The sequence below is a fragment of the Capricornis sumatraensis genome, unplaced genomic scaffold (assembly GCF_032405125.1).
Source record: "Capricornis sumatraensis isolate serow.1 unplaced genomic scaffold, serow.2 scaffold15, whole genome shotgun sequence".
Taxonomy (NCBI): Eukaryota; Metazoa; Chordata; class Mammalia; order Artiodactyla; family Bovidae; genus Capricornis; species Capricornis sumatraensis.
This window is the reverse complement of record NW_027184626.1, coordinates 1,052,502-1,066,348: the sequence shown is the minus strand read 5'-3', so window position 1 is coordinate 1,066,348 and position 13,847 is coordinate 1,052,502. Positions and strand designations below refer to the sequence as shown.

Here is a 13,847-nt window from a genome sequence, read left to right as displayed (position 1 = left end):
TTTATGATTAAATCCATTGAGGAAAAAATGTTACTTAATGTCAATGTGCATTCTATGATTAAAGAGAATATACACACAGAAAAAAATCTAGCTGTTTCGGTACAGGTAAGGATGTAGGAAATACTAAGTGTCAGATAATCTTTTTCTCAAATATATATGTATGTATTTTTTCAGAGACACTAAATGACTTAACAAAGAAAGACGAAGTATAAATTGCAAAGCTTTTACTGAAAATGTACTTTTTATAGCATTCATGATTTCACACCTGTGATTAACTAGCAATGATTTCAATACTTACAAACTCTTCTGCCTCTGAATTTGTGATAATGCATGAAACTAAGCTTATAACATTAAGAAAAAACAACAGCTCATCTAATCCATCTTTATATCCTTCATGACAGCAAGATGCACAATTGAGTTCTTTAAAAGGGCTAAAAGTGATTGACATAAATTCTGAGCTTATTTTTAAAGCTGTGTAAATGCAACATTTTTAAGACAACATTTAAAACAAAGGTCACACTTTATGAAAACAAAATTCTTAATTCAGGCTTTCTTCATTCTTAGTCATTTGGCATTCTGCTCCATTTAACATTTTATATTGCCCAACAAAGAGTGATTATCTTTCACTGTTTTTGGAGATGACTGAACAGATGACGGTGTTACGTGCCTACTACACAGGTGGGATCTTGCCTAAGATCAGTTTGCTTAAAGATATTATTTTGCTATATTTTTGTTGAATATTGGGGAGTACTTGTATGATTCAAGATGAAGTCTGTGCTATTTCTTTAAGAACTGAATGCTCTGGATATATATTTGATAATTAAGATTTTAGACAAATATTCACCAGCATTAGGTCTATTAAACTGAAATACACTGTGGGCCTCATATCAAATAATAAATACATGAAGTAAACATTAAGTATCTTAAAAGAAAGACCACATGATCCTTCTTCTGTAAAAAAAACATTATTTGTTTGAAAGTATGACCTTTCCCTCAACTATTACTTCCTGAATATGAAAAAGAGATAAAATGGGTTGAAGTAAAAACTCCAGCGTTACACTCCACAACCCTGAATGTAACTGGTGAGATCTTGGTTTTGACAATGACTTCTCCATGCCACCCTGTAGAGAAAGATGAAACAAATGGTAATAAGGTTGAAACATAGCTTCACTGTATTACATATATTTCAAGTCCTTTGGGAAAACAACATAGTTTATCAATACATGAAATAAAAGCTACAGACAGATCCAAGTATTGCTATTTATTACCTGGAGATATGTATACCAAGGACTTCACATCTCCCCCAAACCTTCGCTGGGGCACAGAACATCTGAGTACAAATGTTGAGTCCTGTGTAGTTCACAGCACAAATGCAAAGTGCATTCCATATTTACTTAATGACAAAAATAATGTCAAGATATGACAAGGAATTAGTATAAGGTGGAGAATCTTAAAACCTCTAGAAATTCCCAAAAATAAATTGAGGAGTAAAAGAATAAGATTTTGAATCCGTTAAAGTAGATTGTTTCTATGTTATACACCATTTAGCATGAATCCAAAGCTGCAATTTTCAGTTCTCAGTACCATACTTTGCTCTTTGGAAATATTCTCTCACCTCTTTCATAACAATAGGATAAAACAGCTCTCTCCTTTAATACTTAACACATACCACACTCTGTAATGGGAACTAACATAGTGTTGTACATCCATTATATTTCAAACACAAACAAACAAAGCAATAAAGTCCTAGAAAAAGAGGTCAAATTTGTGGTTAGGTAGAGTGAGGGAAGGGGAATTGGATGAAGGCAGTCAAAGGTACTACAAACTTCCAGTTATAAGATAAATAAATACTAGGGATATAATGTGCAGCATGGGGCTTCCCTGGTGGCTCAGCAGTAAAGAATTTGCCTGCAATGCAGGAGATACAAATTCAGTCCCTGGGTTAGGAAGATCTCCTGGAGGAGGGAAGGGCAACCTGCCTCAGTATTCTTGCCTGGAATCATCCCATGGACAGGGGAACCTGGCAGGAAACAGTTTATTGATCACAAAAGTCAGACAGGACTTAGTGACTAAAGAGCAAAAACAAATATAAAGCATGATAAATATAATTAACACTGCTATATTTTATATATGAAAAGTGTTAAAAAGAGAGTAAATCCTAAGAATTTTCACCACACACAAAATTTTTTTTATTTCTTTAATGTTGTATCCATGTGAGATAATGGATGTTCACTAAATTTATTGTGATACTGTTTCCTGATGTAAGTCAAATCATTATGCTATACACCTTGAACTTACATAGTGCTTTATGTCAATTACATCTCAATAAACTGAAAGGGGAAAAAAAACCACATACCATGCTCTAATGCCTTGTGGATCACTGACAACCCTCTTGGCACATGCTACAGCTTGAGTGATGTCATCTTGCAGCAAAGCTGAAAAAGAGGTGGTGAGAAGTGAAAATACCATTCATAGAAATGTTAAGTTTAGGCTCAGTCAGCTTTATTCTGTTAGGCTGAGGAAAGAACAACTAAAATAATTTTTAAGGGTCTGCTTATCTGTTGATGTTGGGGGAAACTCTTCATTCCATCCCATTTGGCATCTGTTTCTCATTTACCAAAGTCATTGGAAGCTCTGGAATTATTAATTAGCATGATAGAAGGTTTTCTTTTTACTGGGAACTATTGGAAAAAAAAAAAAAAGACAAACAAGCAGAAACTGGTCTAGCAGGTTTTTGCTCAGCAATTCAACGCTGGAAATTGATTCTAAAGAAATAATAAGAGATGTACTGAAAGACATGTATACAAACTGTTTCATAGCAATTAATAGAGGGCATAAATGGAACTAGCCTAAATGTTTAACAGTAAGAGTTAGGTTGATACATTATAGAGCATTTATATTGTGAAAATCTATTCATTTTTAAAAAACAATAAGGATTGGTATTTGTTGACAAAAAATAATTTTGTGTAATAAAGACAAAATTGTAAAGCAGTGACTATAGTACAATTTCACTTTTGTTATGTGGGTACAAATGTGTATAATATAGCTTTACATTCATGTCCGGGATTGTTGTGTATTCCAAAAGAACATGTGGATACCAAAATTTCTCTATGGTCATACATGTCTGGGTAGTAAGAATTTTTATTCAATGACAACAGGTTATTCCATAATACAAAATTTTTTAAATAAATTAACTGGATACAAAAGTATATTCTTAGACTCATCTTCACTATTAGGATTTGTAATATTTAAAAATTTAGCAGTATCAATTTTGCTATATTTCTCCAATATTTCAGGCACTAAAGATTCTACATGCTTTGGGAGGTTCAAAAAAAATGTAGGGGATATATGTGTACCAATGGCTGATTCACACTGAGGTTTGACAAAAAAGAACAAAATTCTGTAAAGCAATTATCCTTCAATTAAAAAATAAATAAATTAAAAAAAATTTTTTTTTAAAGATTCCACATGCTTTCTCTATTTTAAAAGGAAATCAATAGAATACTTGTTTCACCTCAATTAAGCAAATTTAGAAATTAACTTGTTAGAATGACAATTTTTATATAGGAGCTGTGTTTTTGGAGATTCGTTCTAAAGAATTTATAAATGAAATGTCATAATGTTTCTAATTCACCTTAAAATCACTCAGCAAAAAGAAGTTTATATACATATATATATATATATATACACATAAGTAAATATGCCAAAATGTTAACAACTGTTAAAGTACGTGATGAGCATATTGATGCTTATTATAGTAATGTTTCTAATTGTCCATATATTTAAAATATTTTATCATAAAAAGTAAAAACAATTTTTTAAAAATACCACGTATATTCCTCCACTTTGATTAACTAGTAATTCTTTTGTTTTCCAATAAAGGAGGGTAGATTTTTAAAAACAGACCACCCAACAAAATTATCGCTAATCCTCCCCAAACAAGGAAAGTAGAAGGAATGGCATTGTTTTCCAAAGTATCAATATGTCCAGTTATGATAAAGTGATAGGTCATTCCAGCAACTCCTGTATGTTAGCAAACAGCAAACTTTTATGATTAGAAACTGAAGAAATTAGGAGGAGGAGAATAGAGTTTCTAGATATTAAAATGGAGTTTTTATAGGTCCCTGATGAACCCTTCAAGATTTTTTTATTTCTATTGAATCTTGACCTATAGGATTGTTCCAATTTCCCCATAAGATGTTTATGGAAAAACCTGAACGAACTTTTTGGATAACTCAATAGGCATAACCAGGTGAGTCCTGTGCCATCACTCCACATTATCTTGTCTTACCGCTGCAGGGTATATGACAGGCATTAACTGCTCCTGGGGTTTTGCCATCATTACACCACCAGTGGCTATTGATTTGAAATATCCCATAATCAGTGCTTCTGTCTCCACTCTTGTAGTTTGTAGCTTGTGTGTTATAACTGCTTTCCCATCTGGCCAAACACATCCCTGAAAAAAACATATTTTGAGTAATAAAGAGTGAATCATGTGACTTACAGTTCATAGCATAATCAGTTCTACTTAACTAGTTCTATTTTACTAACGACTTACTTTACACGTATAAAGATGCATTTTACTTGTAAAGTGTTTTAACACTTTGGTGTTAAAGGTCCCTTCAGAAAATTCTTTTATTAGCAAATGATTTGGTAATACGAATGAAAAAGATAACATATTTTTAAAAATATCTTCCATTGCTATTACACTTTCCTTACTACTAACACCCAGGTAGGATTAAGCCTAGAACAGAAAAATCAACAGAGTTGTTGACTGGGTTTGGTCATTAGCAGCAGATGCATATGTTAATGGAAAAATGCTTTTTATCAGAAAAAAATAAGGATTTTCTGGGAGAAAGAAAATTTATGATACCGAAGGCGAATTTGGGTATCAAATTATAATGCAGGCAAGAATCATAGAATAGGAAAGGCTGGGTCATCCATCCATCCATCTAGCAATTGGCTAACTCATTCAAAAATATTTATGGAGGAGAAATGTCTGAATTCAGTACGAAAACTACAGTGATGACATTGACAAATATGGACTAAAATACAAAGGAAATTTTCCTTATGGCACATCTTAAATTCTGTGGAAGAAAATGAAAAATAATTAATGAACTAGAGTCAGAATAATAAAATGTCATTTCATGCTGCATTTCAGGGATCCTTATATAGATATTGATTGAGGGGAGATAGTTCTACTGTCCCTGTTTTAAGAGTTCAATGGAATTTTTAAAAAACCTTGATGTTAAAAGTGCAACATCATGTTAGGGGGATTAAAAATGAGAAAAATACTGCCTTATTCAGAACCCAAGATCCAAATTAGAAATGGCTAGAGTCAAACAACAAGGGCTTGACAGACATGTTCCAGGTGCTAAAATGTATCTTATAGTCAGTCTACATGCGCCAGTTGTCAAATTTAGTAGCACTAGAGGAGTACATGGGAACCTTGCATGCTTAGAATGATGTAGAATTTGACCCACCATGCCTCATTCCTTCACCTGGTACATCTGATTCTAAAAGAACAAGTGGATACTTTTAACCATTGTAAGTGTATAAGCTTTTGAACTGTGGTGTTGGAGAAGACTCTTGAGAGTCCCTTGGAGTGCAAGGAGATCCAACCAGTCCATCCTAAAGGAGATCAGTCCTGGGTGTTCTTTGGAAGGACTGATGCTGAAGCTGAAACTCCAATCTTTTGGCCACCTGATGTGAAGAGTTGGCTCATTGGAAAAGACCCTGATGCTGGGAAAGATTGAAGGCAGGAGGAGAAGGGGACGACAGAGGATGAGATGCTTGGATGGCATCACCAACTCAGTGGACATGGGTTTGGGTGGACTCCGGAAGTTGGTGATGGACAGGGAGGCCTGGTGTGCTGTGGTTCATGAGGTCGCAGAGTCGGACACGACTGAGCGACTGAACTGAACTGAACTGAAGTGTGTAAACCCTCCAAGAAAGAAAAAAACATTCACTCAAAGACCCTTTCTTTCGGTTCATCCTCTATTAGTATCTGTTCTACACCTAGCTAACTATTTGAAAGGATGAAAAAGAGTTAACTTACAGTTTGCCAGGCTGATTCCCCTAAAGCCATCCATTCCAAATCTTTTCAGAGTTCTGGCAAGCTCACATCTCTCAAAGACCTTGCCTTGGACAGCGACCGAAAGGAGGAGAAGCCCCAGAATAAGCAGAGCCTTCATGTTGACTGAGAAGCCAGACCTCCAGGCTGACCAGGGGAGCTGGCCCTGCTTTTTAACATCTTTTCACTTCCTTCTTATGCGACTGGTTTGGGAGCTCCACCCTCTGAGACGTGGAAAACAGGAAATGTTGATTGGTTCACTAACTTTAAATTTTTCTTTCTTATGTTTGAAGAGGGACATTCTGACGTCCTAAGAATTAATCTGCAAGAAAATAGTGAAATGACATTACTTAAAGACATTGCTCAGGACTAATTGGGATTAGCACTATTGCCAAAAGCGGAACTTTTTCCTATTTTATTATGAATTTGAGCAAGTATAAAAAAAACCTGAATGAACATTTGACTCAACTGAAAATGAATTCCAATCTTTCATTACATTTTTCTTCATTAAGTTGCTTTATGTGCCTTCTGTATGTTGCCTTCATCTTTTTCCTTTAAGATTATTTTATATACACTTTCCACAAAAGAACATTGCCTGTTGTTCAGATAGGTATATAGTACAACACTATGTTGTTCGGCCAAATTCCATTCCTAACTTCTTGGTTACTCTTGTAAATTCTTAATTTATAAATCAATGTTTCGCTATTAGAAGTAAGCCTCGTGCAAATAACATTCTTAACTCCATGAACTGTGAACTTCCAGATGTTCAAGCTGGTTTTAGAAAAGGCAGAGGAACCAGAGATCAAATTGCCAACATCCACTGGATCATGGAAAAAGCAAGAGAGTTCCAGAAAAACATCTAGTTCTGCTTTATTGACTATGCCAAAGCCTTTGACTGTGTGGATCACAACAAACTGTGGAGAATTCTTCAAGAGATGGGCATACCAGACCACCTAACCTGCCTCTTGAGTAACCTGTGTGCAGGTCAGGAAGCAACAGTTAGAACTGGACAGGGAACAACAGACTGGCTCCAAATAGGAAAAGGAGTACGTCAAGGCTGTATATTGTCACCCTGCTTATTTAACTTATATGCAGAACACATCATGAGAAATGCTGGGCTGGAGGAAGCACAAGCTGGAATCAAGATTGCCGGGAGAAATATCAATAACCTCAGATATGCAGATAACACCACCCTTATGGCAGAAAGTGAAGAGGAACGAAAAAGCCTCTTGATGTAAGTAAAAGAGGAGAGTGAAAAAGTTGGCTTAAAGTTCAACATTCAGAAAATGAAGATCATGGCATCCAGTCCCATCACTTCATGGCAAATGGGTGGGGAAACAGTGGAAACAGTGTCAGAATTTATTTTTGGGGCTCCAAAATCACTGCAGATGGTGACTGCAGCCATGAAATTAAAAGACGCTTACTCCTTGGAAGAAAAGTTATGACCAACCAACATAGCGTATTCAAAAGCAGAGACATTACTTTGCCAACAAAAGTCCAGCTAGTCAAGGCTATGGTTTTTCCAGTGGTCATGTATGGATGTGAGAGTTGGACTGTGAAGAAAGCTGAGCACTGAAGAATTGATGCTTTTGAACTGTGGTGTTGGAGAAGACTTTTGAGAGTCCCTTGGACTGCAAGGAGATCCAACCAGTTCACTCTAAAGGAGATCAGCCCTGGGTGTTCTTTGGAAGGAATGATGCTAAAGCTGAAACTCCAGTACTTTGGCCACCTCATGAGAAGAGTTGACTCACTGGAAAAGACTCTGATGCTGGGAGGGATTGGGAGCAGGAGGAGAAGGGGACGACCGAGGATGAGATGGCTGGATGGCATCACTGACTCGATGGACATGAGTTTGAGTGAACTCTGGGAGTTGGTGATGGACAAGGAGCCCTGGAGTGCGATTCATGGTGTCGCGAAGAGTCGGACATGACTGAGCAACTGAATTGAACTGAACTGAATTCCTTTCTGACAAAGCCTTACTTCACGTTTTCATGTTAGAGCATAAAGAGTCATTGTAAAGCAAGGGAATTTTACAGCAAAAAAAACCCAAAAAAACAGAATATGCCACCCCAAGAATCTTCCCCTTTGACACAAGAAAAATTTTGAGCTGAAGGCAATGCAGAAGAAGAAGATCCAAGAAAAGTTCTCTGTTCTCCCCCTATTTTCCTGAAAGCAGCACATAAATTTGTGCAAGAATTAATCATCAACATCCCTAGACACATATTAGGCCCAAGTCAGGACTAGAGAACTCTGGAAAACAACCTATACTGACTAGCTATTATTTTCCATTAGTTTCTGATGTATTTATTGTACCACTATTTGCTGCCCTTGGAAGCCCAGTACTCTTTGCCTCTGTCTTGTAGTTCCCCTAAAAATATATTGTTCTTTGGTTAAGATGATCTGTAAGTCCAAGTCCTAGACACCTCTTTGAGTTACTCACCGCTTTCATTTCTCATAAGTATATATGAGATGTACATGTTAATATACTCATTTCCTTTTCTCTTGTTAAGCTGTCTTTTTGTTACAGAGTCCCAGCCAAAAACCTAAAATAGTGAAAGGAAACAAACATTTCCCCCTGTACAGTTTCTGGTGAGGAGGATGGGACCGTGAAAGGCTAGAACACTCCATTCTCCCTGGCGACTGCAATTGAAATATGGGATAACAGACAGCAGACCAGCAGAAGGTACAGATTCTTACCATGTCAGTCTCCCAGCTCTTTCTCTGTAGTGCACAGACAAGAGAGGAGGATAAAACTTTCTCCTTTTCCCTTCCTTTCCAAATTCACAGTGGCAGAAGAAAAACACTTGTGAAAACAGACCTTGAATTGTGATTCTCGTGAATCTGTTTTTGTTAATCAGCCCCTATGGTTACTGACTCTTAGCCTCGCAGGAAGAGTTACGTTTTCCTTTGTCGTCTGTCATAAGGACGAAAAACCATAAGATGAGAATCTCCATTTGTTTTGTTTTCTCTTCTGAGAACTTGGCTTTGTCACCAGTGAGAATACTCCCTTTGTGGGGTTGGCGGGGTGCAGGTTGTCAGGCTTGCATCAGCAGTTAGCCAGCCAGCCAGCTAGCAGCCGAAGACATGAAGGGACAGGCAATATTCTCTTTGTCCAACCATGCTGGCTGTCAGGGAAATTTGTCTTAATGAAGTGTCTCAGGTCATAAGAGGCCTTTAGGGCCTCTACCTTTGCTGCCTGGTTTGTGAAGGAAAAATTCTCCTCTCAGTATCACCTTTCTGGTAGCATAGGTTAGGAGGTCAGTTATGTAAGGTGTCCCACTTTGCAGGACATAGAGCTTTCTTTGTCACCTGAGACAAGGAAGGTCTTTGTTTCTTAGGCTTTCTCTGGAGTGGCTCTGCATCTTGAGAGGCCTACATTTCTTAAGGGACAGCTCTTGCGTCCTAATAGTATAAGCTCTAATATTGGTTTTAAGCTCTTGTAAGCCCTAATATTGGTTTTAAGCCATGAAAAAGGCTCACTGGCTCAGACTCACAGTTGGAATAGATCTATTGAAGACTTGAACTTTTACACCTAAAAGGACTTTTAAGATAGCTCTCATCTTAAACAAGTGTCCTACAGGTACCAATGGGAAGATCAAATTGAGAAAAAAAAAAAAAAAAAAAGGAAAGAAAGAGAGAAAATATAGGAATAGATACAGAAGGTACAGGGTTTTCCTGATGGCTCAATGGTAAAAAATCTGCCTGCCAATGAGGGGGACCCTGGGTCAGGAAGATCCCTTAGAGAAGGAAATGGCTACTCACTCCAGTATTTATGCCTGGAAAATCCCATGGACACAAGAGGAGCCTCGTGGGTTACAGTCCACAGGATTGCAAAGTCAGACATGACTGAGCGACTGTGTGAAAGAAAAACAAAACACTTCCTTAACTTTCTCAACAAGGTTAGGAGGGGAACATCAGAGGACTGTCAAGAGCTACAGCTGGCACTCAAGCAGGTATAAAACTTACAGAAATATTGATAGCCAGGAAATAGCTTTGACAAAGGTCCAGAAAAGGCACATGAAGGTTTGATTTATTGTCCTTTACTTTGTAAAGCCAACCCCACCAGGTCCAGACATCCCATATTTTGGGCCTGCACTACCAAAAAAATGTCAACATTGTTGAGTTCTCCTATCCTCCTGTTAAACAAAGGGAAAATGTAATAATGATGATCTTAGGTTTCTGATAAGGGCAAATATACCCTTGAGTTCCATCTCATATAAGACCCACAGTCCCTTCTCTGACCCTTGGAAATATTGATCTTACTGTATCTTTGAAATGTAAGCACCCAAAGAGATCCTTGTTGCTAAAGCAATTCAGTTCAATTCAGTCACTCAGTTGTGTCTGACTCTGCCGCCCCATGAACCACAGCACTCCAGGCCTCCCTGTCCATCACCAACTCCCAGAGTCCACCCAAACCCATGCCCATTGAGTTGGTGATGCCATCCAACCATCTCATCCTCTGTCGTCCCCTTCTCCTCCTGCCCCCAATCCCTCCCAGCATCAGGGTCTTTTCAAATGAGTCAGCTCTTCGCATCAGGTGGCCAAAGTATTGGAGTTTCAGCCTCAACATCACTCTTTCCAATGAACACTCAGGACTGACCTCCTTTAGGATGGACTGCTTGGATCTCCTTGCAGTCCAAGGGACTCTCAAGAGTCTTCTCCAGCACCACAGTTCAAAAGCATCAATTCTTCAGCACTCAGCCTTCTTCACAGTCCAACAATCACATCCATACATGACCACTGAAAAACCATAGCCTTGACTAGACAGATCTTTGTTGGCAAAGTAATGTCTCTGCTTTTGAATATGCTGTCTAGGTTGGTCATAACTTTCTTTCCAAGGAGTAAGCATCTTTTAATTTCATGGCTGCAGTCACCATCTGCAGTGATTTTGGAGCCCAGAAAAATAAAATCAGCCACGGTTTCCACTGTTTCCCCATCTATTTGCCATGAAGCGATGGGACCAGATGCCATGATCTTCGTTTTCTGAATGTTGAGCTTTAAGAAAACTTTTTCACTCTCCTCTTTCACTTTCATCAAGAGACTCTTTAGTTCTTCACTTTCTGCCATAAGGGTGGTTTCTTCTGCATATCTGATGTTATTGATATTTCTCCCGGCAATCTTGATTCCAGCTTGTGCTTCCTCCAGCCCAGCGTTTCTCAAGATGTGCTCTGCATATAAGTTAAATAAGCAGGGTGACAATATACAGCCTTGATGTACTTCTTTTTCCTATTTAGAACCAGTCTGTTGTTCCTTGTCCAGTTCTAACTGTTGCTTCCTGACCTGCACACAGGTTTCTCAAGAGGCAGGTTAGGTGGTCTGGTATGCCCATCTCTTGAAGAATTCTCCACAGTTTATTGTGATCCACACAGTCAAAGGCTTTGGCATAGTCAATAAAGAACAAATAGATGTTTTTCTGGAACTCTCTTGCTTTTTCCATGATCCAGCAGATGTTGGCAATTTGATTTCTGGTTCCTCTGCCTTTTCTAAAACCAGCTTGAACATCTGGAAGTTCATGGTTCACATATTGCTGAAGTAATTACAGGACCGGAAACAAACAAATATGAGAGATAGTTTTTTAAGAAAACAAACCGTTTGATATTTTCATAAGCTCCCTTGCCCCAAATTTTGTCCATAGCCTCCACAAGATTATTCATTCAAGACAAGTAAAATTCTTAATAGTCTTTTCCACAAATATTGGCAAAAGGCTTTAGCCACCTGAGTGGGTAAATTTAACTTGTTCTATCTGCCAAAAATCCCATTTAGGTCTTCTATAAGCTAGAAAGTTTTTGTACTACTGTACTGGATATGTGGCTAAAATTTTTAAATGAAAGCTATGAGATCACAGTTTGCATCAGTCTCTATCTATATATCCATGTATATCTATGTATGTATGTTATGTATGTGTGATATTTTTATTCCTCTGGATAGTATTTGTAAAAACTTGTGAAAGACCTCTATTTAACTGGCTTAAAGAGAATACAAGCACTTATTTAAACTAAGACTAGTCAAATAAGTTTATGTTGTCTCTACTTTATGCTTGAAATTATAAAATTATAAATTCTACTCAAGAACTAAATTTACAATAGAAATTATTTCCTTAATGTATGTCAATATGGTAGAGAAAAAAGTCATCTTTAAATTATTAGATTCTTTACTTCTGTAAGTTTTGCTACTTGCCTAGTTTGTCAACAAGAAAAATAACATAAAATGATGGTTAATTTTTAATATCATTAAATTTTCATGGCGACTCAAGCATAATTGTTAAGTACACATGAATTAAATAGATATAAGTGGTAGAAATGTTCGTAAATGAATTTTGCAGGTATCATTAATAAAATGTGTCTGCTTAAAAATAGTTTTCAAAATCTTTTTGTAACATTAACTTTAAATGATATTCATTGATATCTAGTTCATTTCCAAATAAAATAGTGAAATATTAATTGCCAAACACATGTTTAAGTTTATATGCTTTTCACCTCTTATTACAGAGAAACTAAAGGTATTTGGGTTTGTTAATAACATGTTGTTTTTACCACTTAAAAAAAATTGTACTATGAAAAGGCATATGTCTTTAAAAATCACGAAGTGATATATTCCTGGAAATTCCCTGGTAGTCCTATGGATAGGACTTGGCGCTTTCACTGTTGTGGTCTGGGTTCAATTCCTGGTTGGAGAACTAAGATCCTGTGGCGTCCACACAGCACAGCCAATAAATAAAGATATAAAAATTTAAAAGAGCAAATAAGATAAAAGATAAGGGTTCTAGTAAACAGGATTTTAATACAGGAGAAAGGAGAAGGGAAATTATTGAGATGAAGGGAACAGTAACCCTAAGGACTCCCTGGGGGAAAGCCAAGTTAAAGAAGTCCTGGAAGGCTTCCCTAGGGGTGCAGGGGATAACAATCCTCCTGCCAACAGCGGGCATGCGGGTTCCATCTCCACTACTCCTGAGCCTGCCAGCGGCAACTACCGAAGCCCAGGTACCTAGAGCCTGTACTCTGCAACAGAAGCCAGCACAGTGAGAAGCCCAGGCACCACAATAAAGAGTAGCTCCCCACCCACTGCAACTAGAGGAAGTCCACGTGCAGCAGCAAAGACCCAGCACAACAAAAAATAAACGTTAGTTGACTAATTTTTAAAAACCCTACTACAAATGTGTGTAATAGACAAGCTTAAAAAAAAAAAATGTCCTGGAATGTTTGAAACTATTGAAAGGAGTTTGACAACTCTGACTGAGATCTAGGGCGATGAATTAATACATGAATAAGTAAATGGAAGACTATGCAAACAAAAAGTAAGGCAATTGTCAATTCCAAGAAAACTAAAACACAAGAAAAGAAGATATACAACCAAATTATACGATCATAGTATACTCATCTGTGAGAGTTTGTACATGCTTGTAAAGGGGAACAAGACATGGGGAGTCCAGAGAGCTAAATCTTCATCTTCCTTGGCGGAAATCAGTAGAAAATACCCATGATTGAAAATAAAAAATGAATAGAATAATCATACTCTTGACATATATGGCCATAATAATAAAATAGAACTAAAGAAGCTAAAAATACCTAAGAAGTTGAAAGACATTGCCTCTAGTGTTGGGAATTGGATAAGAAAGTTTAGGGCTATCTTTCAGCATTTAACTTATAACACCTCATTTGACTTTAAAAAATGTGCGTATGTATTTTATGATTAAAAAAACTTTAAAACGTCTTATGTAAGAAAAAGGACTAAAAGATACACACCAGAATGTTTATACTGACACTCTTCAGAATTT

At 37.1% G+C, this 13,847-nt stretch overlaps 1 protein-coding gene across 3 annotated transcripts in view; it reads right to left on the bottom strand.

Moving 5' to 3' along the window:
* Positions 1 to 220: 220 nt before the first annotated feature.
* LOC138072393 (lysozyme C, kidney isozyme-like) overlaps positions 221 to 13,847 on the bottom strand; it is a 55,412-nt gene continuing 41,785 nt past the window's right edge. For all 3 annotated transcript variants that reach the window (XM_068963495.1, XM_068963496.1, XM_068963497.1), the window contains 4 exons: positions 6,059 to 6,395; positions 4,292 to 4,456; positions 2,357 to 2,435; positions 221 to 1,121 (listed from right to left, as the gene is read on the bottom strand). In XM_068963495.1, coding sequence (XP_068819596.1) covers positions 1,055 to 1,121; positions 2,357 to 2,435; positions 4,292 to 4,456; positions 6,059 to 6,194 — 447 coding nt within the window. In that variant the 5' untranslated portion in view covers positions 6,195 to 6,395 and the 3' untranslated portion in view covers positions 221 to 1,054. The remainder of the gene's footprint in view (positions 1,122 to 2,356; positions 2,436 to 4,291; positions 4,457 to 6,058; positions 6,396 to 13,847) is intronic.